Here is a 27248-nt window from a genome sequence, read left to right on the forward strand (position 1 = left end):
CTTGGAGACCTGACTTGTCACAACATGTTGCTTCATGCATTTATTTATGTGGTGGGTTTTTTGATGACAGTCCTGGAGTTGGATAGACTTACCAGTGATTAGCTTTCATTTTAGTTCTGGTGTTCTCTAAACACCTTCACTAGTGGTTTTACTGCTTGGTCTGTGTAGCCTTAGGACTCATCGGTTAATGGATCTTTGAATTTAGATGGATGCTTACTTTATCAATGTGATATAAAGAGCCCTCGCATTGATGGGTTTTAGTTACCCTACTTCCAACCCCTTGCAAGTGAATGATTTCCTAAGTCAGCTTCAGGAATTGGGTTCCTTATAAGTTGAAAAGTATTTAGTATATCACTTGGTAGCACTGGGGGTGAAGATCATCATTAATGTTTCTTGATTTGCAGGAATGTTCTTGCTTAGATGATGAGGCAAGCTGATAGGCATGGGGAACAAATGTGTATTTACATCTCTGTGTGTGCCATCATCGGTGCAGTTTTAACTTTGAGTGAAGGAACTTCCAAAAAAAATTAATTCTGATTGCTGGGATGGGTAACTCACACTTTGAAACCCTCTTTATAGTCTATTTGACATGGGTAAGAGTGCATATTATTTTCTTAGCATACTTGACAGGAAGGCGGACGGGAATAGTCATATTTGAGGGAGAGAGTGAGTTTGCTGTCTGGGTAGTAATGATGGGTGCTGAGGTATTTTGAAGGCGTGATCCTACTGTGATGAGAGTCTGTTACTGAAGGGGCAGTGACATTTACTTAAACTTTTGGTTTTTCTCTTTTTGACGTTTGTTGGAGATGCTTGATGCCAATGTACCCTGTAGTGTTTCAGAGTTTTAGTATGCCTGTTATTAGGATTATATGCACATTGTATTGCATGTGTGTGTTTGTAACATCCTTGAAGCTATAGATGCATTGGTATTGTAGAAGGCTTATGAGAAATTGAAGAGGGAAAGGGCTTTTGTCTGAACTTTGGGTAGCTACCATGCCTTCAGCAAAAGCAACATCAATACAGAGTTTTTAGTTTTACATTGCTAGTTTTTTCCAGTTAACATTCAGTATTTTGCTTTTAAAATGAAAGCTTTATTTAGTATTTGTCATTGTTGTGGTGGCATCAAAGTTTGTATGAGGTTTCATTTTGGAATGTATAGAGTAAACTTGGAAAGTTAATGTATTTTGTACTATCGATACAGATGAGTCTTAATGTCTTTTCCCCATCATCTTCTTTCTTTCTTTGAAAAATACAATACAGCACAATTTATGTCTTTGGAGGATTTAACAGTCTTTTGCTGAGTGATGTGTTGATGTTCACACCAAAGAGCTGCAAAGCACTACTTGATGAAGATTCTTGCAATGAAACAGGGCCTGGATTACGCTGTATATGGAACAGTAACTTTTCTCACTGTCTGCCTTGGGAGATGTCATCAAGCAAAGAAGAAAAACAAGTTCAGTCTTCTTGCCCTGTCAAAGCAAGTATGTTGAGAAAACATTTTGTCAACTTTACATAATTTATTTGTTATTAAATCTAGTTTGCACAATACTGCTTGTGGTATGCTGATATGCTTTTAGCAATACTCTGTTCTTCTTGATGTTCTTGCATAGCTTAGTATTGCATTACTGACCCCCCCCACACACACACACACACACACTTTTGGCCTAGTAGACTCCTTGTCACACCAGTGTGTCCCAATATCAGTGGTATGAAAGGGCATCCACAAGTGCCATCTTAAGATATTTTCCCCCCATAATACAATGAATATCTCAAGTGTTCAAGTCGTGCCGTCAGTCCGTCCATTCACCCTGAATCCAGAGTTCTCAGCTAGGTACTCCATTGAGGAATATTTCTTCTCCTTGCATATTGTTGTATTAGTTTTAGCTTACTATATTGCAGATATCCAGTTCCAGGATTAGTAACTGCCTTAGGTGCAGGAAATGAATACTGCAAAGGGATATCCATAATTAATTTCTTTTTCTGACAGGATCTGGAGGATGATATGCCTAGCTGTCCCCACACTGCTCCTTTCAGTCAAAGAACCATAAAGAGCAAAGCAAAATATCTACAGACGTTTTCACTGAAGGTGATGCACATATGATCTTGGTCTGCCCTGGTATCTACTAGTACTTTTCCGACTGTTGGCAGAGAAGGAAAGTCTTTGGAGAAGATCCCAAAGGAGAAGAATTTTTGTGAGGCTGATGACATTACTTCTAAGTCTGACAGCACCTCCCCACCTAGTTTGAAGATTCTTTTGTGTGCAAGGCATCTTTTCGGCTGCTGTCTCCAGCATCTATGACAGTCGAGCCTCTTTGGGTAACTACCATGCCTTCAGCATCAACACATCCTTGTGAGCTGAAATCTCTGTGCAGTTTGTCAGTCTTGATGCCTCATCATAGGCTGTAGATTATTGCCATTAATGCAGAGGGTGGCATCCCCATGTTGTTTATGCAGGAGAAGAGACCAGATCAAGTTCTCCATTGTATGTCCGTGTCCCAAGACCTCCAAGGCAGACTGCATACCAAAGCACAGGCTCATATGACACAGATGTCCAAAGTCAATGGTCAACTTGCCACATCCTGCACTGAGCGGACCTCCGCTGCCTCAACTATCCTCTATCCTTCCCAAGATCTCTGGTTGACTCAGGATTTCATAGATTTTGTTGAAATGTAGACAGCCAGTCTTTGAAGAAAAGCCAGTGCCAGAGATATCTCCCCTTTAAACTGAAGAGGAGGCCTTCTCTCAAAAAGACAGTGACACCTCAGATTCCAAGGTGGAAAAATTGGCCTATGTGAAGGAAATATCTTCAGCTTATTTCAGTCTTTCACTGAAAACACACACCTCATCAGTTTTGTCACTTACAGATGTTTTGTTTATTTTCACAAGATGTTTATTGATTTAATTTGTTTAATGTTTATTAACTGGGTAGCTGGACTTCTCCAAAGATTCTTTCCAGCATGGACATGAGTCATATAGGCAAGTTACAAGTACATAAACAAACCGGCTTTAATCATTCATACGTATTAGCTACTTTAAGAGCAGGTTTTTACAAAAACATTTAGAATAGTTAAGATAGGCTTTGCTTGTCTCAGGACTTTATTTTCTATGTTCGGAGCTATCCAGACCTTGCTGTGGTAGAGGGAAGTCCTACTGCTTACCAGTGGGAGTGATGAGCATTGTACTGCCTATCTAACGCTAGAGGAGTGGTTTCCAGCTCCGAAATTGTAATGTTATTAGCCTTTTTGGGCTGATTTCTATCCATTTCTGGCTTAAAAACGTGTGTGTTTGCACATTTTTCGCATTGTGCAGCACTGCGAGACTACAGTTAAACTATTCCAGGTGCCAGAAAGTCTGCGCTTCAAATTTTCCCTTAGAACTAGCTGGTTTCTCAGTAGTAGCGCTAAAATCTGAACCCTTGTGACTAGCACTTGCTCTAGAACCTGCTGGAAAGCACTAGGAAGCCTGAAACTGTTACAAGCACTCAACTCTCCTTGTCAATAAGGAGAAATTAATAGTAGGCACTAAACAGCCTATAATTGCAAAGTACCTTGCAAAGGTAAGGGAAAACAGCTCTTATACTTTACAAAAAAGCATCTAAACAGGCATGTCCAAGGGTCAGCTTCCAGTGATTTCTCCTGTCCACCTGGTGAATCTGGGCATACTGGGGCAATGCGGCAACTGCGTCATGTACACAGACAATCCTCTCCTCCTACCACCCAACACTACAACCTGCGAGAGATGCACTTACATAGCCAAACTTGGAAGCAAAGCTCTCTCCGGCCAAGATTGTGCTAGACAGTCAAGAGGAGAAGGTTAACACCTGCACTACACCTCAAGCAACTCATAGCCCTTCAAAACCCACACCATCAACACCCACACATAGCAACACTAAACCCACATCATATGCGGAGGCCCTTAACATTAACCTGCCCAAACAACAAGGACCTTCAAAGCTGAAACGTAAACAAACACCACTCACAACCAAAGTGACACATAGCTCACAACACCAGTGTGCCACCCAACAACAGCCCCTAAGGCAAGACAATGTACCCAACACTTTAGTCATAGGTGACTCTGTAGTCTAGCACACTGATGTCCCACTCACCAGGCTGAACAAGGAGAAAATTACAGTCAGCTGCCTGTCGGGTGCCAGGATCTGCCACATAACGTGTGCACTCACGTCACTCCACAACAAGTACAAATACGACTCTGTCATTGTCCGTGTTGGAGTGAATGACTTGAGACGTACCTCCTTGGACTACATGAAAAGAGACATGGAAGAGCTCTCAGATCATGTGGCCCAGGCAGGTATGACCCTAGCCCTGAGTAGCATACTGCCTTCACCCAGAATGATACCACAGTATAAGGACAAAATGATTGACTTCAACAATTGGCTAAGCTTCTGGTGTCATTCAAAGGGGATCCAGTATCTGTCTGCCTGGGAAGACATGATCGACAAACCACGATGCTTTGCCAGAGATGGTCTGCACCTGTCACCCCTGGGATTCAGGTTACTGACTAAAGCTCTTGCCACCCCTATAGTGCCTTTTTTAGGCAAGGTTCAAAGGATGAAACCACCACCGTAACAGATACAAGCATGCAAAATCTGAAGATAATGCTACTCAGTGCTAGAAGTCTATACCTCAAAATGCACTCTCTCGAGGCACTCCTCAAAATGGAGAACATAGATATCTGTGCAGTAACCGAGACCTGGTTCAAGGCTCCAGAGAGCACCCCTGTAATACCAGGCTTACAACTCTTATCACACTTTTCGGCCACAAAACCAAGACCGAAACACTAAAGGTGGAGGAGTGTCCATATTCACCAAGGATATTCACACCTCCAGGCTAGTTGCCCAACACAATGCATCTGAAATTCTTCAGGTGCAACTAACACTAGATAAGACTGCAATCCAAATTGTAGCTTGCTACAGATCCACCATGCCCCAAGATTCTCACTACACCTTTCTAAACATACTGGAAAATATTAAGATACAACCAAGCACCCTAATATTGGGTGATTTCAACTACCCTGCCATTAACGGGGAAAACTACTCAGGTACCAACTCCTTTTCCCAACGGTTCTTGGAATTCATAAATTCCAACGCCCTGGATCAGCTAATCCATTGTTCCACCAGGGGCTCCAATATCCTAGACCTGGTCATTACCAACATGGGAGATAGATGCTCCACACCAGTGGTCACACCCTCATTGGTCAGGTCTGACCATAAGCAAATCACCTTTGACATCCACATCCCACCCCCAACACCCAGTAAGGAAACCTCCTTAAAAAACTTCTCCAAAGCCAACTTCATGCTACTGAAGTCAGAAGTGACAAACTTCTTGACACCCATGCAGACGGGATCTGAAAGTTCGACTACAGAATCCTACACTAAGGCAGTGTACGAGCACATCCACTCGTGCATGAATCGTGCCATCCCAAATAGAACCAAGATGCTCTTCTCCAAGAAAAGGAAGCCAATCTGGTGGGCCTCTGCTATAAACAAAATATGCAACAGAAGGAAGACACTGTTGCAGAAAAGAGGAAAATCCCAGGATGCAAAAAACTCCCTCAGTAAGAAGCTGAGATCCCTCATAAAATACTCAAAAGCTAGTTACGAAAATAAAATTGCCAAAGATTCCAAAGACAACCACAAGGCATTCTATAGTTATGTCAAGAATCTAAATGGCAATGCTCAGATCTGCTCTGAGCTACAACAGAATGGCATTAAATATACTGGTCCCAAGGATATTGCCAATATCCTGGTAGATCGATTTAGTACTAAATTTACCCCCCTCTCACCCCCTAAAGGGCCCATCTCAATACCAAAAGATTGCCAAATTCCGGTAATCACGGCCACACAGGTTGAAACCGCACTCTCCAAAGCTAAGAATACAGCATCCATGGGACCAGATGCCATCCCAGGCTGTGTACTACATGAACTACAAAATGAACTGGCACCTCACCTGAGTCTCATGTTTAATTATAGCCTCACCTCAGGCTTCGTGCCCACTGAGTGGCACACAGCTACAGTTATCCCACTCCACAAGGGGGGATCTGCCTTGGATCCCGGGAACTACCGTCCCATCAGTCTGACAAGCCTGATCTGCAAGAGCATGGAACGCATTATCATGGAACTTGTAAACAAAGACATTGGCAACCTTCAAACATTGGACTCCACCCAGTTTGGGTTTGTGAAGGGCCGATCTTGTCTCCTGAATCTGACTGAGTTCTTTGAATCAGTCTCCAGAGCTGTGGATGAGGGTAGGGCAGTCCACCCAGCCTATCTGGACCTCGCCAAGGCCTTTGACACCATCCCCCACTCTGGAATCACAGATAAACTTACTAAGCTGGGCATAAATCCCTACATCACTCGATGGGTTGCCAACTGGCTTACTGACAGAACCCAGACTGTAAAAGTCTCTAAATCCAGCTCCAGACAAGTGGAGTACCTCTGGGTTCAGTCCTGAGACCACTCTTGTTTGGCATCTACTTCTCTGAAGTACAGGCCAACACTAAGGGACTCTGGCTAACAAAGTTTGCAGATGACTGCAAACTGGGAGCCATTATTGAATCCCCAAATGATGAGGATATTCTACAAAAGGGCCTTACAGAAACAGATGCTTGGTGCCAGAGCCATGGGCTCAAGCTTAATGCCAAGAAATGTATAGTTATCCCCTTTGGAAAAAAAACTAGGTGGCAGTACACTAAACATCGAAAGTATGATGAGAGACTTAGGGACACAGGTGGACAGTGGTCTCACTTTCGATAACCACATCGCCACAACAGTCAGGAAATCCTTCTATGTGGCACACCGCATCACTAAGGGCTTTTCATCCAGAAAAAAGGAGGTCATTGCCCCACTGTATAATGCCCCGTTTGGTATGTACCTCACAAGACATTTGCAACAGCTGGAAAGGCTACAGAAATACCCCACTAAAAGAATCACCGGCCTAAAGCAGATGCCATATGCTGACCATCTAAAAAAACTCCAGCTATACTCTGTGACATATCTACTCAGAGGCGATCTCTGCTTAACATACAAGACCATGTCCAACCCTAAGCTGTTGGACATGCTCCACTTAAAGAAATCCCAATCCCTCAGAGCCACAAGCTCCAGGGATCTAAATGTTGTCATCACAATGAACAAAACATGCTGGAGGGATAGGTTCCTGACCCAGAGACTCCCTATACTCTGGAATAGACTGCCCATACATGTCAAGCAGAGCGTCTCCTTGGCCCTCTTCAAAAGGAACCTTGATGATTGGATGGGAGATAGGAAATTCACCCCGGGGATCGTGTCAGTCGCCCTGCTAGACAGGGGTCCAGAGAAGTAAATGTTGCGGGAAGAAATATCCAGGGAATTGTTATGGCTAGGCTTGTATAGGCTCTAGGGCCGATAGCCTAGTACCAGCCTATGAACCTATAAAAAGAGTTGAGGATAACCGGATTTAAGTAGTGAGGTGCCTGAAGCAGTCTGAGTTCAGTGTAAGGTACTTGCTCAGTGTTGATGAAGCATTTGTATTTTTTCTTAGATGATGAAGGAAATCTTTGCATTGGAAAGGGGAATTTTGACAGCTGAGATCAGATACAGAAGCTTTGCGGGACTGCTAGAACCAAATCCTCTGACCATTTTTACATAGGATCATAGCAGATTACCAGGCTATTGACCCGGAGGTCATTTTAAGTCTAGCTGTTTCAACCCAATGTAATACCGTAGAGGTACTAGGCATTATCCAAGATTGCACGTAATGATGACTGCCCATGTCCAGGAGGGTAATGGGAGTTATCCCTGGTAAGAATTTATGGTGCCCCATTCACTCATCCAGGTTCCTCTTGAACAGTGTCATAGAGATGCTCTATTGCACATAAATTTGGTAGCCTGGTCTAGAAGTACTGCATGGTGCATTTTACAATGCCTGTTCGCAGATTATTTACCAACCCCATTCTGTTAAGTCCGGGGTTCCCATGGTTGATCCAGCACTGGTGTCTAATTTCCAACAAGGGTCTAGTGTGACTGCTTTCAGGAACCCCTTTGCTAGTGTTTGGGAGAATGAGATACTTGACCAGTTTCTGAAAAAGACATGCATCTCAGCTACCCTGGCTACCCTGGCTATTAGAGCTCTCAGCTGTCAGTCTCGCATATTGAAATTTCAGCATTTTTTCCATGGCCAGTTGAAATAGAAGTTTGGGCCCTAAAAAGGGTGATGCTTTTTTATGGAAATTCACTGCTCAGGTTGGCAGACAGTGTAGTTCCACTGTAGTTGATGCATCTTACAGGGCAGCTGCTTACTGGGTCTGTGGTCAGTAGAAGCCCCTCTATGAGGACTTATCCCTTTCCAGAGCATGTGGAAGTGGATCTGTTGGATGTTGCCCTGGATAAGGAGCTTCTTGGCTGGAAGTCTTAAGAGAAGGTATTCAAGAACTTGGAAGAAAAGGGGATGACTGTGGTCTATTAAAAATCTTTTTCATTTCCCATTTCCTAGATGCATGTGATTACCTCAATAAATGGTGTCCTGTGTAGTCCAAACAAAACAAAGTCCAAATATCAGAAGAAAAAGACTGGCTGCTACAGGAAAAAGCAACAAGCTGACAAAGGAAAGCCTGGAGGGCCTAGAACCAAGACAATCATAGGAGTCAGCTCTGACTTAGAAAAGCTTGCTGCTCTACTTTTCTCTCCATAAAAACACCATCCCTATAGTTACCACACTCTTCTTTTCACCTCCCACAAAGTTAGGAGACCGGCTAAGCTTGTTTTTGAAGCAGTTGATGCCATCACACAGGAAAGCTGGATCTGAGAAATTGTAAAATGCTTTGTAACCTACAGCTTTAATTAAGACCAGGATTATTGGGTATTCCTGACCCAAAGATCAATAGCATCACATGCCCCCACTTAGAGGGGCTTCTATCCCCGAGTTCATTGAGACAGTTCAGAAAAGAGCCAGGGACTGGATTCTTCTCGAGGCTGCTACTGGTCCCTATAAAAGAAGGAAACTGGGGACCTGTTCTAGAGCTTTGAAAGCTGAACAAGTGCATGAAGCTACCAGAATTTAAAACTTTGTCCTTGTAGAGCCTATTGTTGCTTTTCCTTCAGGCTTACATGGTAACCTTGGATCTAAAGGATGCCTGTCTCCACAACTTTAGTCAAGGTTGACAGGGAGATCCTAAGATTTGAAGCAGGAGATGCCAATTTGCAGTTGACCTTCTTGCCCTTTGTTTTCGTATACTGCACCCAAAATATTTATAAATTTAGTATAGCTCAGGAAAAAGTGTGCAAATTTACCCTTATCTGGATGAGAAATTCATTTAGATTATGACTCTGGAAGAGGTTGTGACGAGCTCTCCTTACCCCAGGGCAGTAACTAAGGAGTCTCAGTCCTCACCACTGTCTCCAGTAAGGGAGTGTCAGTAAAGCAGGGATAGAAATACGCAGTTTCCCTTAAAAGTACACAGGGAACAGGTTCCAAAACCTGGGACTGGGACTGTATGTTTCACTCCATGTCCCCAAATGAGTTTCCACACTAACCACTGCAGAACACTGTGTCCCAGTTCTTTGTGTCTGACACAATCCCTCTTAAATGTCTGATTCAAACATACACACTTTTGAGAAAGACTGACACAGATTTGCCTGTTGTGTTTCTTTGCCCTAATTACAAGGTAATTGCTGCCACCAGTTAAATACCACAATACCCTTCAAAAGGGGTGTTGAATTATATTGGGTAAAGTAGATATTGATGCAAATGGTAGCATGTAACCCAAGCAGTAAGGCTTTTCGGAGTGGCCCTGGTGTTAACACATTAGGCATAAACACTCAAGTTAAGTGTTCACTAAATAACAAGCCACAATAAGAGGTAGTAAAATATTTAGTAATAAATAAAAGGATTTTGAAACATGTAAACACTGAATAACGGATTCCAATAAACAGTTTTACACACCCAAAATATGAAAGTACTGTAGAATGGATCTCACGTTAATTTTAAAAAGACCTCTAACTAGCTGTAGTTCCCTGACTATCTGAAGATTAACTGTCCCTATCTAATCTAAGTAACTCTGCAAGGCAAGATGAGGAATTATGTCCACACTCCAGGTTGTTGTCCTCACCGACTGGAACTACTACTCTGGAAACAATTGGACAACAACTGCCGAACAGCTCTGGAAAGCAACTACTGAACAACTGACTCAGAACCTGCTTTTATAGCAGATTATTTTTTAAAAGTAACAAGAAGCTGCTGTGAGACTTCTACTTTGTCATATCAGACTGAAAAGTAAACAAACAGCTGCAGTTAAGATTCTGTTCTCCCAGCTCTGGCACACACTGACATCACATCCAAGTCATCTGACTGGCATAACATACATTCAGAATTCTCTTAAAAAAAGAAAGAAAAAAAAATACATTTGATCAGCCAGAACAGTGTTCAACACTTCAAACATCTTGCATAAATCAAAGTGATAATCAAAAGATTATTTACAAAATTATAACTAGTCTTGCTGGCATATGTAACACAGGGTAATTTACAATTATTTACAAACCTTCAGTCAGTCATGCTAGCATAGATAACAATGTCTAATATCCTCACATTCTTCCCCCCTTTTGAAGGCAAAAGTTAGATTTTCAAATGACCCTGGAAAATCCTCACTTGAGAAAAATGAGGTTGTCAATCTATACCCTGTCTTGAGAATCTATCTGCATTGATATTACTGAAATATGGGCTGGCTAATACAGGGGGTACTCCAAAAAGCCCCTTTAAGCTTTTGGAATGTCTGCTCACAGGTTGGGGTCCACACTATCATATCTGGCCTGTTTTCCCCTGTCATGTCTATGAGGGGAGCAGCTGTTGCACTATAATGGAGCACAAAATTTCTATAGTACCCTGCTGTCCCTAGGAATGCTCTCACCTAATTTTTGGTAACAGGGATAGGAAATGCCTGAATAACCTCCACTTTGGCAGGTTCTTGTCTAATCTTACAATTTCCTACTCTGTCCTAGGTAGATATTCATCGTGTTTCACTGTTGCAGTCATTACTCTTGGGTTATCCTGCTGGCAGGCTACCCGCAGTCGGCCAGAATTCCAAAGTCTAGGTCCGGCGTCTGTTGCTGTCGCCTCTTCCCTGACGTCAGTGCGCCAGGGGTATAAAAGATGCAGCCGACACCATTTTCTTCAGTCTTTCTTGCCGTGCGGTGCCTGAAGCAAAAGCAGTTCGCAAGTGCCGGTCGGCCGACTCCTGAGATTTTCAAATCTGAATTTCAGAACCGAAGTCTTCATTAAAGCTAAGTACACCATTGGGGAAACTTTTTTCTTGCTCCAGACCGATGTCAGAAAAAGTTAACAATTGTATTTCTTGTGGGAAGCAAATACCTCATAAGGATTTTCACTCTTACTGTATTCCTTGCCTAGGCCCTGATCACAACGTTGCTAGCTGTCGGTTTTGTGCTAGATTTAACCAATGCACTTTCAAGCATCGGTTCGATTTTGCATTTCATTACTTTGGCCGAAGATTTAATTATATAATGCCTTCGGACCAGCCGACAACCGGAGTTTACAAAAAATGCAAGGAACAAGGAAAAGGATAGGCATCCGAGGTCCAAAACCGATGAGGCCTCTGCTAGGCCAGTCGCTGGTTTGCCGGTTCTCAGTGAGGCTTTTTTGCAGCTCCTGGCACCCGCTACCTCAGAGCCACAGGCCGCTTCCGACTCCCACGTTGAGCCAACTGGGCCTCTGGATACTCAAGGTATTGGACACACGGAAATCATTCCCTCAGATGGGTCCGGAGCCGCTGAGCAGGCATCGGCTTCTGAGGGTGTCTTCAGACCTACACAGCTGTATATTAAGCCATCTTCAGCTTCAAAGACAAAGATTAAAGCAGCTCTAAAGACAAAGAAACAAGTACAGCATTTTCCTGCTCAGACTTCCATGCCTAAAAAACAGATGCTCAAAATGGCTGAAGATCTAATTACTTTGATCAGTGGCTCCCATCCCCCTCCTGATAAGAGGCCTAGGCAAGAGACAGAGTATGATTCTTCTGATCAGGTTTCTATTTCCTCTAATTCCTCTTCTGAACAGGATTACTCCATGCTTCCCTATGAGGATTCTGATGCTGAGGAATCCATTCCTTCAGCCTCTCCTCCTGAGGATTATTCTTTTGGGGAAACCCTGCATACCATGAGGGAGCATTTCCACTGGGAGAGCCAAGATTATTCTGAATCTAAGAAAAGGCTCAGAGACTTTCTGCTACTTCCTCAGCACAGACCCCTTGCTATTCCACCTGTTCTAGACATTGTAGATGATGTATTTTCAGAGTCCGGCCTGTCCCCTGACTCTTTACCCCCTGCACCTGTTAAGCCAGACAGATACTACAGGGTCTCGGATTCTCATAAATTCCTATACAAAAACCCCGCTGCTGTCCCAGAAACTATGTCAGGGTCCCAAAGGGGTTAAAGCTTCCACTGCAAAAAATCCTAAACCCTCTGTTAGGGATCCTAGGGCTCTAGACAGATGAGGGAAAAAAGTCTACACTTCTGCTACCTTGGCTGTAAGGGCTTTAAATTGTCAGTTTCATATGCTTAAATATCAGCAATATTTAATGTCACTGCTTAAACAGAAATTGTTGACAAATACTTGAATGTTCAGAGAACAAGGAATTGCAGGATTTATTGCATGCAGCAGAACAAGTGTGAAAGCATACTTTGCAATGTGGTTATGATTCACTGGAGGCCTCTTGCTGGGCTGCAGTTACAGGTTCTGTGATTAGAAGGCATGCTTGGTTAAAGGAACAGAATCTGCCTGATCATGTTAAAGCAAAATTATTAGATGCAGCATTACAGCATGACACTTTGTTTGGTACTAAAGCAGGAGAGGTGTTGGAAAAAAATGGAGGATAAAGCAAAATCCATGCAGTCAAGGATTTCTTACAGGTACAGCCACTCAGGTTTAGCAGGAACTGGCCTTCTAAAAATTGGTCCTTTCCAGTATCAGACAGACCACAAAGAGGCAGATACAGGCGTCCCAGAGGCAGATCTCAGCCCCAAGGCTCATACAGGCCTAAACAATGGGGTGCTCCTACCTCCAAAAGCGGAGAAGACAAATCACAGCCTTACAGGAAACAGTCCCAATGACTTTCCTTTACCAGATCCAAGCACTTTTCTTTTGGCAGCCCCCTTAGGGGGAAACTAGCACTTTTTTCATCAAATTGGCAAATGGTTACCCAAGACAAATGGGTCCTGAACATAGTGTCCCAAGGCTGCAGGTTCCATTTTCACACTCTGCCAAGGTCAAAAGGTATGCCAGACCTGCCACACAATCAATGGGCAGAGGCACAAAAACAAATTACAGCCCTCATGAACATGAGGGCCATTCAGCAAGTACCACAGCAAGAGCAGGGGCAAGGATTTTTACTCCACACTTTTCCTAGTACCCAGAAAGGACAAAACCTGGAGACCAATACCGGACCTGTCTATACTGAATACGTTTCTGGAAGTTCCAAAATTCAAGATGTTGACTCTACAGCAGCTACTGCCCATGCTGGCCAAGAAGGCTTGGCTCGTAACTTTGGACCTAAAAGAGGCATACCTGCATGTCCCAATCAGACAATCTTGCAGAAGATGCCTCAGATTCATAGCTGGTTCAATGCATTACCAATTCTCTGCACTGCCCCTTGGCTCATCTACTGTGCCCAGGGTCTTCACAAAATGCCTAGCACCAGTAATTGCGCTTTGCATACAAAAAGGAATTCAAATATATCCCTATTTGGACGACTGCCTAATTCAAGCAGAGAATAAAGACATTCTTCTAAAGCATCTGGCGTTTGTAAAAAGATTACTAATTGGCCTAGGGTACACAGTAAACAAAATGAAATCAAAAGCTTAAATACAACTGCCCAGATGGCTTATCTCACGCCAGACAAACAAAAGCAATTGACTACTTCAAAAAATTGGCAACAAAAACCCACTTATCTGCAAGGAAAATCCTGCAGGCCTTGGGTTTCATGGCATCCTACATTCTACTAATTTCATATGCCAGACTGCAAATGAGGAAACTACAATGGTATCTAAAAAGTGTTTGGACTCCGCATTGCCACAGCCTGGAGACAGTAATTGCACTCATTCCCTGCCTGCAACAGGAGTTTTGATGATGGGCAGAAGCCTGTCACCACAACAAGGGTCTGCCATTCAGTTTATCCACAGCCAGACAAACACTAACAACGGATGCATCAGATTATTCCTGGGGGGCCCATATGGCAGGGAAATGTATTCAGGGCACATGGCCTGCAAACCAGATGCATCTCCACATCAATCAAAAAGAGATGCTAGCTGTTCAAAATGCCCTGACAGCTTTCAAGGACCTGCTTCATCCAGGACAGTTACTGATAAAGACAGGCAACACTATGGTCATGTGGTACATAAACAAGCAGGGAGGTACATATGCCTACCCCTTCTGCAGACAAGCAATGACCTTATGCACAGCATTGGCTTTTCAAGTTCACTTGCAAGCACAATTCCTGCCAGGAAAAACAAATATTCTGGCAGATGAACTAAGCAGAAACTTCCTGGATCCCCACAAATGGAAACTGGATCCACAAGTCTTCAGCATGATAATAAGGAAATGGGGATGCCCAGACATAGATCTATTTGCCTCCCCTCACAACTGCCAATTGCAGAGATTTTGCACAAGGATTTGTCACAAGCAAGCATGGAAAGTGGACGCCCTGTCCTTCAGCTGGAAAAATCTAACAGTATATGCTTTTCCCCCACTGCCTCTCCTTCCCAGGGTACTCCTAAAGGTCAGACAAGAGAAGCCAAAAATGATACTGATTGCACCAGACTGGCCACGCCAGCACTGGTACCCAATCCTAAAGAGCTTGTCTCAAGGTCCAGCATGGATATTGCCTCAGACTTCTCACCTGCTGACCCAACACAGCAATCAGATCCTGCACAGCCAACTCAGGACCTTAAATCTGGCAGCATGGCGGATAATGTAGCCATTCAGAACACTCCTCTTTCAAAAGCTGTTATAGATGTTATCTTGGAGGCCAGGAGGCCCAGTACCAGAAAATCTTATGCAGAAAAATGGAAGAGATTCTGTGCTTGGAACCTGGAACAAGGCATTGACACGGGTGTACCAAATATCCCTCAGATGTTACAATACCTAACTGAGATGCTGAACAAAGGCCTTTCTTTCTCATCAATTAAGATTCATGTCTCTGCCATTTCAGCCCATTACAATACGGAACCACCTATCTTTTCTCATCCTTTAATAAGGCAATACCTCAGAGGGGCCAAAAACATTAGGCCTCCAAGGAGAGCACCAATTCCAGCCTGGGACCTCAGTTATGTTTTGGAAAAACTCACACTGCCTCCTTTCGAGCCAGCATCAACAGCAGACATAAAACTCTTATCCTGGAAAACAGCTCTGCTCCTAGCAATAACCTCTGCAAGGCGAGTCTCGGAGTTACAAGCACTCATGACTGTGGAACCTTTCATCATTTTTCCCCCAGACAGGGTTTCTCTGAGGACAAACCCTACATTTATGCCTAAGGTGGTGTCCAGTGTGGCCCTCACTTGCCTACCTTTTATCCAAATCCACAGAACAAGGGTGAGAAAATTCTGCATTCTTTGGACATACACAGGCAGTTACGCTTCTACTTTGACAGAACTAAAGCTTTCAGAAAGACTGAGCAACTTTTAGTGTCATATGCTGCAGGATCAGAAGGAAAGGCTATCTCAAAACAGACTATTTCTAAATGGATAGGCCATTGCATTAGTTTCTGCTATTTTCAACATGGTAAATCAGTGCCTAAGGGCATTAGGCCTCATTCCACCAGAGCAGCAGCCTTCCTCAGAGTAACACCAACCAAAGATATCTTAGAGGCTGCAACTTGGAGTTCACTGCACACCTTCACAAAGCACTACCACTTACCTCTTTAAGTCCAAAGCAGGTTTTGCCACTGCAGTTCTGCAGGGCCTTGTAGCCTCTCCTAATCCTATTTAGCCCAGCCACCCATCCTCAGCTTTGGGATTCAACCCAAGAGTAATGACTGCAACAGTGAAACGCGATGAACATAGTACAGTTGTGTACCTACCATAAATGTAGATGTTCGAGTGTATTCACTGTTGCAGTCCAGGTTACCCACCATCCCCCTTTTTCTTTGCTGGGATTTATCTGCATTTCTCTGTCCTATACAACCTACCTGCTTGTAGATGAAGGAAATGTTATTTTTGTGCATGCATTTTTATTGGCATATTTTTTCAGCCTACCAATTTGGGGGCACCTGACATCTGGGTCAAGAAAAACTGAAGAAAATGGCGTTGGCTGCATCTTTTATACCCCTGGCGCACTGACGTCAGGGAAGAGGTGGCAGCAACCGACGCCGGACCTAGACTTTGGAATTCTGGCCGACTGCGGGTAGCCTGCCAGCAGGATAACCCAAGAGTAATGACTGCAACAGTGAATGCACTCTAACATCTACATTTATGGTAGGTACACAACTGTACTATCTCTGCCATACCCACCTGACACTTATGCTTAATGGTCAACCCTGCCCTTTTTAATCTATCTATGACCTCCCTGACACGTTGAAGGTGCTCTTGCCAGGAATGACAGTAAGTGGCAATGTTATCCAAATATGTGAGAGCATAGTCTCCTGCTCCTACTAAGCTATGATATACTACCCTCTGGAAGGTTGCTGGGGCATTCTTCATCCCAAAGGGGATCCTTGTAAAGTCGTATAATCCAAAAGGCGTTACAAAAGCTGACCTCTCTCTAGCAATGGGAGTCAACAGCACCTGCCAGTATTCCTTGGTCAGATGAGTAGTGGTCAGATACTTAGCCCCACCCAGCTGTTCTAAAGCCTCATCTGTTCTAGGCTTGGGGTATGCATCTAACTCTGTATAACTGTTTAATTTTCTGTAGTCTATGCAAAATCTTACATTACCATCTTTCTTTGGTATCAACACTACTGGGGAAGCCCAAGGACTCCTGGATTAGCCCTAGCTCCAACATCTCCCTCATCTCCTCCTTCAAAGTCTGTTTGACTCACTCGGGCACCCTGTATGGAGCTTGCTTAATAGGCCTTTGGGGTCTTGTATCCAGATGGTGCTTCACTAGGTGGGTCCATCCAGGTTTCCCGGTGAGCATGCCCCCAAACTACTCCTGTAACAATGTTCGTATTTCTTTAACCTGAATAGGGGGTAGCCACTGAGATATTGCTACATCTCCCGCAGAGGCGTCAGTCAGAGCTTCATTGAGAACATCAATCACCAGATATTCCTCAGATGACTTCTGCCATCCACCACAAATACTCAGCAACAGGGCCTCCCTATCATGATATAGTTTCATCATGTTAATGTGGTACAACTTATGTCCCTGTCTCCTGCCTAATAAGTTTACCATGTAGTTAACAACACTAATTTTCTTTACAATTTTGAAGGGTCCCTCCGAAGCTGCCTACAACTTATTGTGTCTGACAGGAGTGTGCGCCATGACCTGTTGCCCTGCAGTATACTCTCGGGCTCAAGCCTGCCTGTCATACCAAACCTTCTGCTGTTGGGCTACTACCAGGTTCTCCTGGGAAAAACCCATGAGGTCACCAAGCCATGTCCTGAAGTTTAGGACATATGCCACAACAGGCTCCTTGTTGGATTCACACACACTCTCCCACTCATCACGAATCAAATATAAAGGTTCCCTCACCCTATGCCAATACAGCAACTCAAAGGGTGAAAAGGCTGTAGATTCCTGAGGTACCTCTCTGTATGCAAATAGTAAATGGGGAAAATATTTGTCCCATTCCTTTTTAAACTGGTCTGCAAATGCCCATAGCATAGTCTTAAATGTAGAGTTTAACCTCTCCGCAAGACCATTAATCCGGGGTTGGTGGGGGGTGTTTTTTAGATGCTTCACCCCACAATGCTTCCACAGGCAAACCAGCAGGTCTGACATAAAGTTTGCACCTCAGTCAGTATCTCCCTCATAAAACCTACCCTGCAGAACATTTCTAACAAAGCATTTGCCACTTTCTCTGCCTCAATGGAGGACAGGGCCACTGCCTCAGGGTATTTTATAGCATAATCTACAACTACCAGGATATACTTCTTCCCTGTAGAACTTGGAGTACTCAGCGGCCCCACAATATCCATAGCTACCCTCTGAAATGGCTCTTCAATCACAGGCAAAGGCATCAACAGAGCCTTGACCTTGTCTCCTGCCTTGCCTACCTTTTGACATTGCTTACAGGTCCTGCAGTATCCTGTTACATTCTTTGCATTCCCAGATCAATAAAAGTTTTGCATAATGCATCTCTTAGTAGGTTTTATGCCCATATAACCTGCAAAAGGAATGTCATGGGCTATGGCTAGAAGTGTCAGATGGTAGGCTGTGGGCACTACCATCTTCTGTATTACCTCACCCTGTAGCCCTCCCTCAGGGGTCCACTCACTGTACAGTAACCCTTTGTTCCAGTATACAGATTGCCCTCTTTCCTTGAGCATCAGGTGCCTCCTTAGTTACCGCTTTCAAGCTTCATAAAGTAGGATTAAAAGTTGAGCCTGTCTCAAGTCTATCCTTGTAACCTCTCCCAGCTCCCCTTCCACAGGAAGCCTGGTATCTTCTGACAGCGGTGCTCACTGTCAGCCTGGATTCTACCACTCACTTCTGTCCTTGCAGTCACCATGTTCATGGGAATACCACTACCTACCAGCAGCTGTGGTTCACCTTCAGGCTCACTGTTACAAGGTAACTCCCTCCCTGAAGTAACCACATCGTTAGCTCTAGCTTCAGGCATAGGATCTATGTGGGTTTCCCCCAGGGTACCAGCCCTACATGCCTGTCTCCAAGCTTGACTGTGTGTAACTGCATGCACACAAGGTGCTACATTGTCAAAATCATTCCCTTTTAAGACATCTGCAGGGATATTCTTCAACCTATTCCACCCTCCAAGTCAAGATGAACCCTGGCCAAATGTCTTTGGAATGGGGTCCCACCCAAAGCTCTTACTGGTGTGGACTGCCCAAGCAAGTACTGCTCCTTTTTAACCACTGCAGGCCTCACAATGGTTATATCAGAAGCTCTCTCTCTCTTAGCAGTGCCTTGTCTTCCATCCACTAAGATAGGGAACAAATTTTGATGATAGTTTGGCGCACCTGTTGTTTCCAGACAACTTACCACTGACATTCTGTCATTCCCACTTGCTGGTTCCCTCACCTCTTGTTTCTCCCCTTGGTTCAGTGGACATTTGTATGCTACATGGTCCCTCTGACTATATTTGAAACATTTAATACCTGATCCTGACCATGTACTTCAACTAGTGGTTTCCCCTGTTACTGGTGAACTGTGTTGGAATGGTTTACGCTGCCCCCCATGGGTTCCCTTATGTCCATGTGCAGCACTGTGTATCCCTTTCTTATGCAGTGTTGCCCTGCTTGCCAAGTAGAGATCCCCTTTTCTCCCCAGTTCATTTGCAGAGTTACACTCTTGGTCAACCAACCAGATCCTCATGCCCACAGGCAAAGTGCTGAGAGCTTGTTCCCTCACCAAAAGGTCTGCCAGTCCTTCAAAAGTGGTGACCTGACACCCACTCACCCACCTGTGAAAGTAATTAAGTCAGCATCGTAATCAGATACACTTTCATCTGCCTTGGCTCTATGTTCATGAAATTTTTTTCTGTACATTTCAGGGGTTAATTTGAAACCATCAAGTAAACATTGTTTTATACTGTTGTAATTTAAACAGTCAATATCAGACAGTTTAGCAGTTGCATTAACAGCTCTAATATGGAGGAACTGGGTCAGGAACTGTACCCATAGCCCTTGGTTAACATTATACTGTTTACATACCCTCCCTGTACTGAGGAAAAAGTTTACTAACCTTTATGGCTTCTGGGTTTTGGCCATTCTCTTCCCCATTTACTCTGTGACCCTCTCAAAGGGTTGGAAGTTCCTTTTCATGCTGTCTCTGCCTCATGTTTTCTTCAGCTTCATCTACATATACCTGGTCTCCAGTTCCTTTTTATGCTGATGCTGCTTCTCCCTCTCCTCAGCTTCCAGACATTGCAGTTCATATTGATGCTGCATCTCTTTTCTTCACCCTCCAGTTCGTCTTTTTAACTCCAGATGAATGTTTAAGTCCTATGAGGAAAAGGTGAACTGTCTTGTATCAGAAGGCTGCATATCCCCAACTCCAGACTGGATAATCTCTAACCTGCTGGTCTGCTCTGCAGCTGCAACTAAGGTGAGATCATTGCTTCCTTAGGTTAGCATGCAACAGTCCTTTGGCTTTGCACACCTTGGCAAACTGGTTCCTTGTTAACTTGCTGTAATCCTTTGCTGACATCTTTGCCTGCTGTCCCTGACTAAATTGACTAAAAATTAATAAAACTGTTGTGACAGTGAAACTCTGAATGTTTACCTTGGGGCTATTGAGAGTGCATACCTCTGTGACAACTACCTACAGGCTACTAAAGCTCAATTAAAATCCAACACCACTGGCACCAATATGAGACGAGCCCTCTTTACTCTGGAGCAGTAAATAAGGAGTCTCAATCCTCACCGCTGTCTCTGGTAAGGGAGTGTCACTAAAAGCAGGGATAGAAATACGCAATTTCCCCTAAGAGTACACCAGGAAGTGGTTGCAAAATCTGGGACTGGACTATATGCCTCACTCCAGGTCCCCAAATGAGTCTCCACGCTAACCACTGAAGAACACTGTCCCCCAGTTCTAGGTATCTCAGACACTCGCTCTTAAGCGTCTGATATTCATACATGCAAACACACTTGAGAAAGACTGACAGATTTACCTCCTGTGTTTCTTTTCCCATATTACTAGGTAACGGCTGCTACCAGTCAAATGCCACAATACCTTTCAAAAGGGGTGTTGAATTATGTTGGGTAAAATAAATATTGATACAAATGGTAGTATGTAACCCAAGCAGTAAGGCTTTTTGGAGTAGCCCTGGTGTTATTACACTAGGCATAAACACTCTCAAGTTATTAAAGTATTTGCTAAATAACCAGCCACAATGAAGTAGTAAAATAATTAATAATAAAAAAGGATTTGAAAATTTAAATACTGAATAACTGATTCCAGTAAACAACGGAGTTTCACACACACAAAATGTGAAAAATAATACTGTAGGATAGATCTCACATTGATTTTAAAAAGACCTCTAATTAACTAGCTGTAGTTCCCTGACTAACTGAAGATTAATTGTCCCTATCTAATCTGTATAACTCAGCAAGGCGGATTATACTTTTACTTCTGCAAGGCAAGATGAGGAATTATGTCCACACTCCAGGCTATTGTCAGTCCTCAGCGACTGGAACTACTAATTGGGAAATATCTGGATGACTACTGCTGAACTCTGGAAAGCTACTGAACAACTGACTCAGAACCTGCTTTTATGGCAGATTTTTTTTTTTTTTAAGTAACAGGAAAGTGCTGCAAGACTTCTACTCTCTCATATCAGACTTTGAACAGTAAACGGGTGCTGTGAAGATTCTGTTCTCCCAGCTCTGGCACAAATGACATCTCATCTAGGTCAGCTGACTCTGGCATAAAATACATTCAGAATTCTCTTTAAAAAAATGTGCATTTGGTAAGCCAGAAGAGCACTATTTGACATTCAAACATCTTGCGTAAATCAGAGAGAGAATCAAAAGACAAACTTATCTACAAAATTATAACTAGTCATGTTGCGTAAATCAGAGAGAGAATCAAAAGACATAAACTTATTTACAAAATTATAACTAGTCATGCTGGCATGTGTAACGCAAGGTAATTTACAGTTATTTACAATTTACAAAACTTCAGCCAGTGATAGTGGCACAGGTAATATATAATATTCTCACATAGATCTACAAGACTGAAAACAAGTCTGAAAACTATAAAGTGAAGTACTTCAGTCTGCTAAGGCTTTGATTCAGGACAAAAGGCTGGCTCATTTACTCTTACCAGGATCACTTCTGCAGTCAAGCTGTTACTCCTGGAAGAGATCTACAAGGCTGTATGAACAGAAATAAACTGCTCAAGTCCTTGGGACTGACCGTAAACCTTCCAAAGTTTTTGGCCCCAATAAGGAACATTTTATTTTTAGGTACCTTGCTGGATACCGAAGAGCAGAGAATATTCCTCCGAAATGACAATGACAATATATTTTTCTTGACATATTTCAAAAAGATTTCAAAACTGAATTCAGATGCAAGTCAGAGATTGTCAGAATTCTAGGATACATTGCCTCCTACATATACTGATGGTTCACTTGGCAAAGCTTCACATGCAACATTTGCAGCAATATCTGTGGAACAGGTTGTGCCAATATGCCCAGCCATTGTAGAGCCTCCATGTCACTGTTACCCTGCATCTAGAATTTTTTTGGTGAATCAATCAAGTCTCTCTAAATCTGTTAGTCCCCTTCAGAGTAGAAGCAGGCCATCTGACTCTCGTGGGTGAACTTGGGATTTAGGACAGGGCATTCAGAAGGAACTACATTGGCATAATAGAGACAATAGTAATGATAGCCATGAAAGCCTTTAAACTTGTCTGGAAAAACAGAGCCTTCCAGATTCAGTCAAAACAGTACCATAGTAATGTAGCATATCAACCAACAAGAAGGGTTTCATTCATAGGTATTGGACAGACTAGCATTGCAGTAATGGCGAATTATGTCAGGAGTCAGATCTTGCCATCAGTACTTGGTACGTCCCATCCTAGAGGAGTACCAGCAGATGAGTTGTGCTGAACAGAAGATGGCTCTAACAAATGGATGTTAACTCATTACATCCGAGTGATGCCTCCAGGTGTATTTGCAGTTAACTCCTACTGACGTTTCTAGGCATCAAATATTGCTTGTTCATATTTACATAAAAAATTATAAAACCATGGTATGTACAAGGTTTTAAAAGATTTCATCTTAAAGCTTACACAGTGGCAAACTCAACTGCATTAATATTTGACCTCTGTCTAGTGCAGATAAATAGATATTAACAGTTGCTTTTTAGGGTTGGGAGGGTGGCTTAATGGCTAAGGTGTTTGCCTTACAAACACAAGGTTTAGGGTTTGAGTCTCTCAAGGGATAATTGGCTAAGCTTAAAAATGGCTTGCAAGGGCAGTTAGCTTAGTACTAAACTATGAACCTATGAACTCTGATATTAATTTGTATAGGTATAATTTTCACTTTTTTTCTAACTATCTCAATAACCAAATAACACAGACAGAACTCCTTAGCCTCACATGAAAGCTCTCAGCTAGATGAATAAAGTACTGCTGACAGTGTCTGTAATTTGAGAGATTGCTGAGATATTGTAAGTTTGCAAAATATTACAAATGTAATCATTCTTGTTTACTGTGACTTAAAACATTTGGTTTAAGACCTAGTACCTAAATAATACTACCACTATAAAAATATTTTGTGATGAAGAGTTTGCCATTTACACTTCATAACCCCTATGGTTCCAGAGATATGAACATCTGTTTGAAATGTGAGGTTTTAATTTGATTCTGTCAAAAGGCTTAGGCTCCACCCATTGGAAGCTAACAGTGCAAAGTTCCTGAGCTGCATTGGAGTGAATGAGTTAAACACGGACTTGCTCTTGAAAATAGTCCACAGTTTTGGTGTCTCAGAAGTAGACCTTTTTGCTTCTGTAGAGCTCAGACATCTGAACAAATTCTGCACCATGATACCAGCACAAGAGGCCTTGCTTGCAGATGACTTCTCCATAACCTTGGCTTGTCCATTTGTGGTATACATATTCCTTCCTATACACTTACCACTTGAGTATTGCTAAACATTAGGGAGGAGAAGCTGAAAATGCTATTGATAGCATCCATTTACCCAAGCAACATTTGTTCTCCTTTCTGATGAGTCTCACAAGGGAAGAACTGGTTGTATTGCTTCAGCATGTTAACCTCTTGATTCGAATGTGGGTTCAGTAATTCAGCCCAACTTGCAGACTCTTCATCTGAAAATGTGGATGATTTAGCACTCCTCCTAGGCATATGCTCTCTGAGGGCATGCTACAAATTCTGAGGTCGGCCAGGAAACCAAAAAAACAAACTAGAATGTCAAACATAGCAGAGTGGAAAAGTTGCTTCCATTTGGGCCATGACAAAGGACAGGACCCATTTTCAGTACAAGTGTCTCTGATCCTCCCTTGTCTGTCACACCTATACAAAGCAGATGTTCATCGTGTTACACTGCTGCAGTCATCATACTTGGGTTATCCTGCCGTTAGGCGGTCCCGCAGTCGGCCAGAGTACCAAAGTCTTGGTCCGGCGTCGGTTGCTGTCGCCTCCTCTCTGACGTCAGTGCGACAGGGGTGTATAAGATGCAGCCGACGCCATTTTCTTCAGTCTTTCTTGCCGCGCAGTGCCCGAAGCAGAAGCAGTTTGCAAGTGCCGGTCGGCCGACTCCTGAGATTTCCATTCCGAATACAGAACCGAAGTCTTCTAAAAAAGCCAAGTACCCCGTTGGGGAAACTTTTTCTTGCCTCAGACTGATGTCAGTAAAAGTTAATAACTGTATTTCTTGTGGGAAGCAAATACCTCATAAGGATTTCCACTCCTATTGTATTCCATGCCTAGACCCTGACCACAACGTCACTGGTTGTCAGTTTTGTGCTAGGTTTAACAAGCGCACTATTAAACGTCGGTTTGATTTTGCCCGACATTATTTTGGCAAAAAATTCAATTACACCATGCCGTTGGAAATTCCGACGACCGCAATGCATAAAAAATGCAAGGACAGGCATCCGAGGCCCAAAACTGACGACAAGGCCGGCCGCCAGTTCTCCGGTTTTCAGCGAGGCGCCTATGCAGCCCCTGATGACCGCTTCCACAGACCGCCTCCGACTCCAACGTGGAGCTGGCTGGGCCTTCGGATGCACTAGGGCTTCAGCTTACCGATCCTAACCCTACAGAGGAAACCAAAGTAGCTGAACAATCCACAGCTACAGAGGGTATTTTCAGACCTACCTGGTTAACCATTAAACCCTCTGCTAAGTCTAAGCCCCCCTTAAAAACAAAGAAACGGACACAATTCTCTCCAGGACAGGCTTCCATGCCTAAGAAACAAATGCTAAAAATGGCCGAGGATCTAATCACCCAGATCAGGGGGTCCCATCCCCCTCCTGATAAAAGGCCCAGACAGGATGCAGACTATGAATCTTCTGACCAGGTGTCCATTTCCTCAGACTCTTCCTTGGACCTAGGATATTCTTTACCCCCTTATGAGGATTCTGATGCTGAAGAATCAATTCCATCAGCCTCTCCGCCTGAGGATTACTCCTTTGGGGAGACCTTACATACCATGAGGGAACATTTCCATTGGGAAGGCCAGGATTACTCAGAATCCAAGAAAAGGCTCAGAGACTTCCTTTTATTGCCTCAACACAGACCCCTTGCTATCCCGCCAGTTTTAGATATTGTGGATGATGTCTACACTGAATCCAGTTTAAACCCTGACTCCTTACCCCCAGCCCCAGTTAAACCTGATGGATATTACAGAGTCCCTGACTCTCACAAATGTCTGTACAAAAGCCCTGTTGCTGACCCTGAAACTAATTCTCATGGACCCAAAGGGATTAAGGCCTCATCAGCAAAAAACCCAGTTCCCTCTGACAGATTCCAGAGCATTAGACAGATGGGGAAAGAAGGTATATATGTCTCATACTTTAGCAATGAGAGCCTTGAATTGCCAGTTTCATATGCTAAAATATCAGCAATTTTTGATGTCTCAGTTGAAACAAAAAGATGCTTCCAGATTCAGATCCTGCAAACCTAAAAGAAATGCAGGATTTATTGCATGCAGCTGAACAAGTGGGTAAACATACCTTGCAATGTGGTTTTGATTCCTTAGAGGCCTCCTGTAGAGCAGCAGTTACAGGCTCTGTCATTAGAAGGCATGCTTGGTTAAAAGAACATGCGTTACCAGATCATGTTAAGGTCAAATTATTGGATGCACCTTTGCAGCGGGATGTGGTGTTTGGAGTTAAGGCAGAGGAGGTATTAAAGAAGATGGAGGATAAGGCAAAATCTATGCAAAAGTGAAATATTTCTTACAGATTCAGCCTCCTTGTTTTAGCAGAAATTGGCCAACAAAGAATTGGTCCTTTCCAGTCACAGATAGACCTCAAAGGGGCAGATACAGTCGTCCAAGAGGTAGAGGTCAGACACAAGGCCCTTAAGGCCTCGACAATGGGGTACACCAGGCCAGAAAGAAGGGGAAGACAGGCCTCAACCTTATAAAAAAACAGCCTCAATCATTTTCCACTGCAGCTGCCAAACATCTCTCTCTTGGCAGCCCCGTTAGGAAGAAAACTGGCACTTTTCTATCACAACTGGCATTGCATCACCAAAGACAAATGGGTTCTCAACATTGTATCTCAAGGTTACAGGTTCCATTTTCACACCCTGCCAAGGCTAAAAGGAATGCCAAACCTGCCACCAAATCAGTGGGCAGAGGCTCAAAAACAAATTACAGCACTGATGGACATGAGAGCTATTCAACAGGTACCACCACAGGAACAAGGACAAGGATTTTACTCAAGACTCTTTCTGGTTCCCAGAAAGGACAAAGCCTGGAGACCCATTCTGGACCTTTCTTCACTAAACACTTACCTGGATGTTCCGAAATTCAAGATGTTGACACTACAGCAGCTTCTTCCCATGCTGGGCAAGAAAGCTTGGCTCGTGACTTTGGACCTCAGAGGCATACCTGCATGTCCCTATCAGACAAAACTGCAGAAGATACCTCAGATTTCTAGCTGGTCCAATGCACTATCAATTCTCTGCACTGCCCTTTGGCTTATCTACTGCGCCCAGGGTCTTCACAAAGTGCCTGGCACCAGTAATTACATTTTGCAGGCAAAAAGGAATTAAAATTTATCCATACCTGGATGACTGCCTGATTCAAGCAGAGAGCAAGGACATTCTACTAAAGCATCTGGCGTACGTAAAAAAGTTATTAAGTTGCCTGAGGTACACAGTAAACGCAAAGAAATAAAAACTAGTGCCCTCACAACAGATAATATTCCAGGGTGCCAGTTTGAACACAACGGCCCAGATGGCTTATCTCGCGCCAGACAGGCAAGGACAATGGATTCAATGTTTTCAATTAATAGCAACAAAGACCCAACTCCCTGCAAGAAAATTCTGCAGGCCTTGGGCTACATAGCATCTTGCATACTACTAATTCCATATGCCAGACTGCATATGAGGAAACTACAATGGTACCTAAAGAGCGTATGGTCCCGACACTGTCAA

The 27248-nt window shown here is 43.4% G+C and overlaps 1 protein-coding gene across 1 annotated transcript in view; it reads left to right on the forward strand.

Moving 5' to 3' along the window:
* The window catches only part of ATRN (attractin), a 2639854-nt gene that overhangs the window by 704379 nt on the left and 1908227 nt on the right, over positions 1–27248 (forward strand). Inside the window, exon 9 of the mRNA XM_044064458.1 lies at positions 1261–1481. Within this exon, the coding sequence (XP_043920393.1) occupies positions 1261–1481 (221 nt within the window). The remainder of the gene's footprint in view (positions 1–1260; positions 1482–27248) is intronic.

Source organism: Protopterus annectens, chromosome 2.part2, assembly GCF_019279795.1.
Source record: "Protopterus annectens isolate FY-2018-M chromosome 2.part2, PAN1.0, whole genome shotgun sequence".
Classification (NCBI taxonomy): domain Eukaryota; kingdom Metazoa; phylum Chordata; order Ceratodontiformes; family Protopteridae; genus Protopterus; species Protopterus annectens.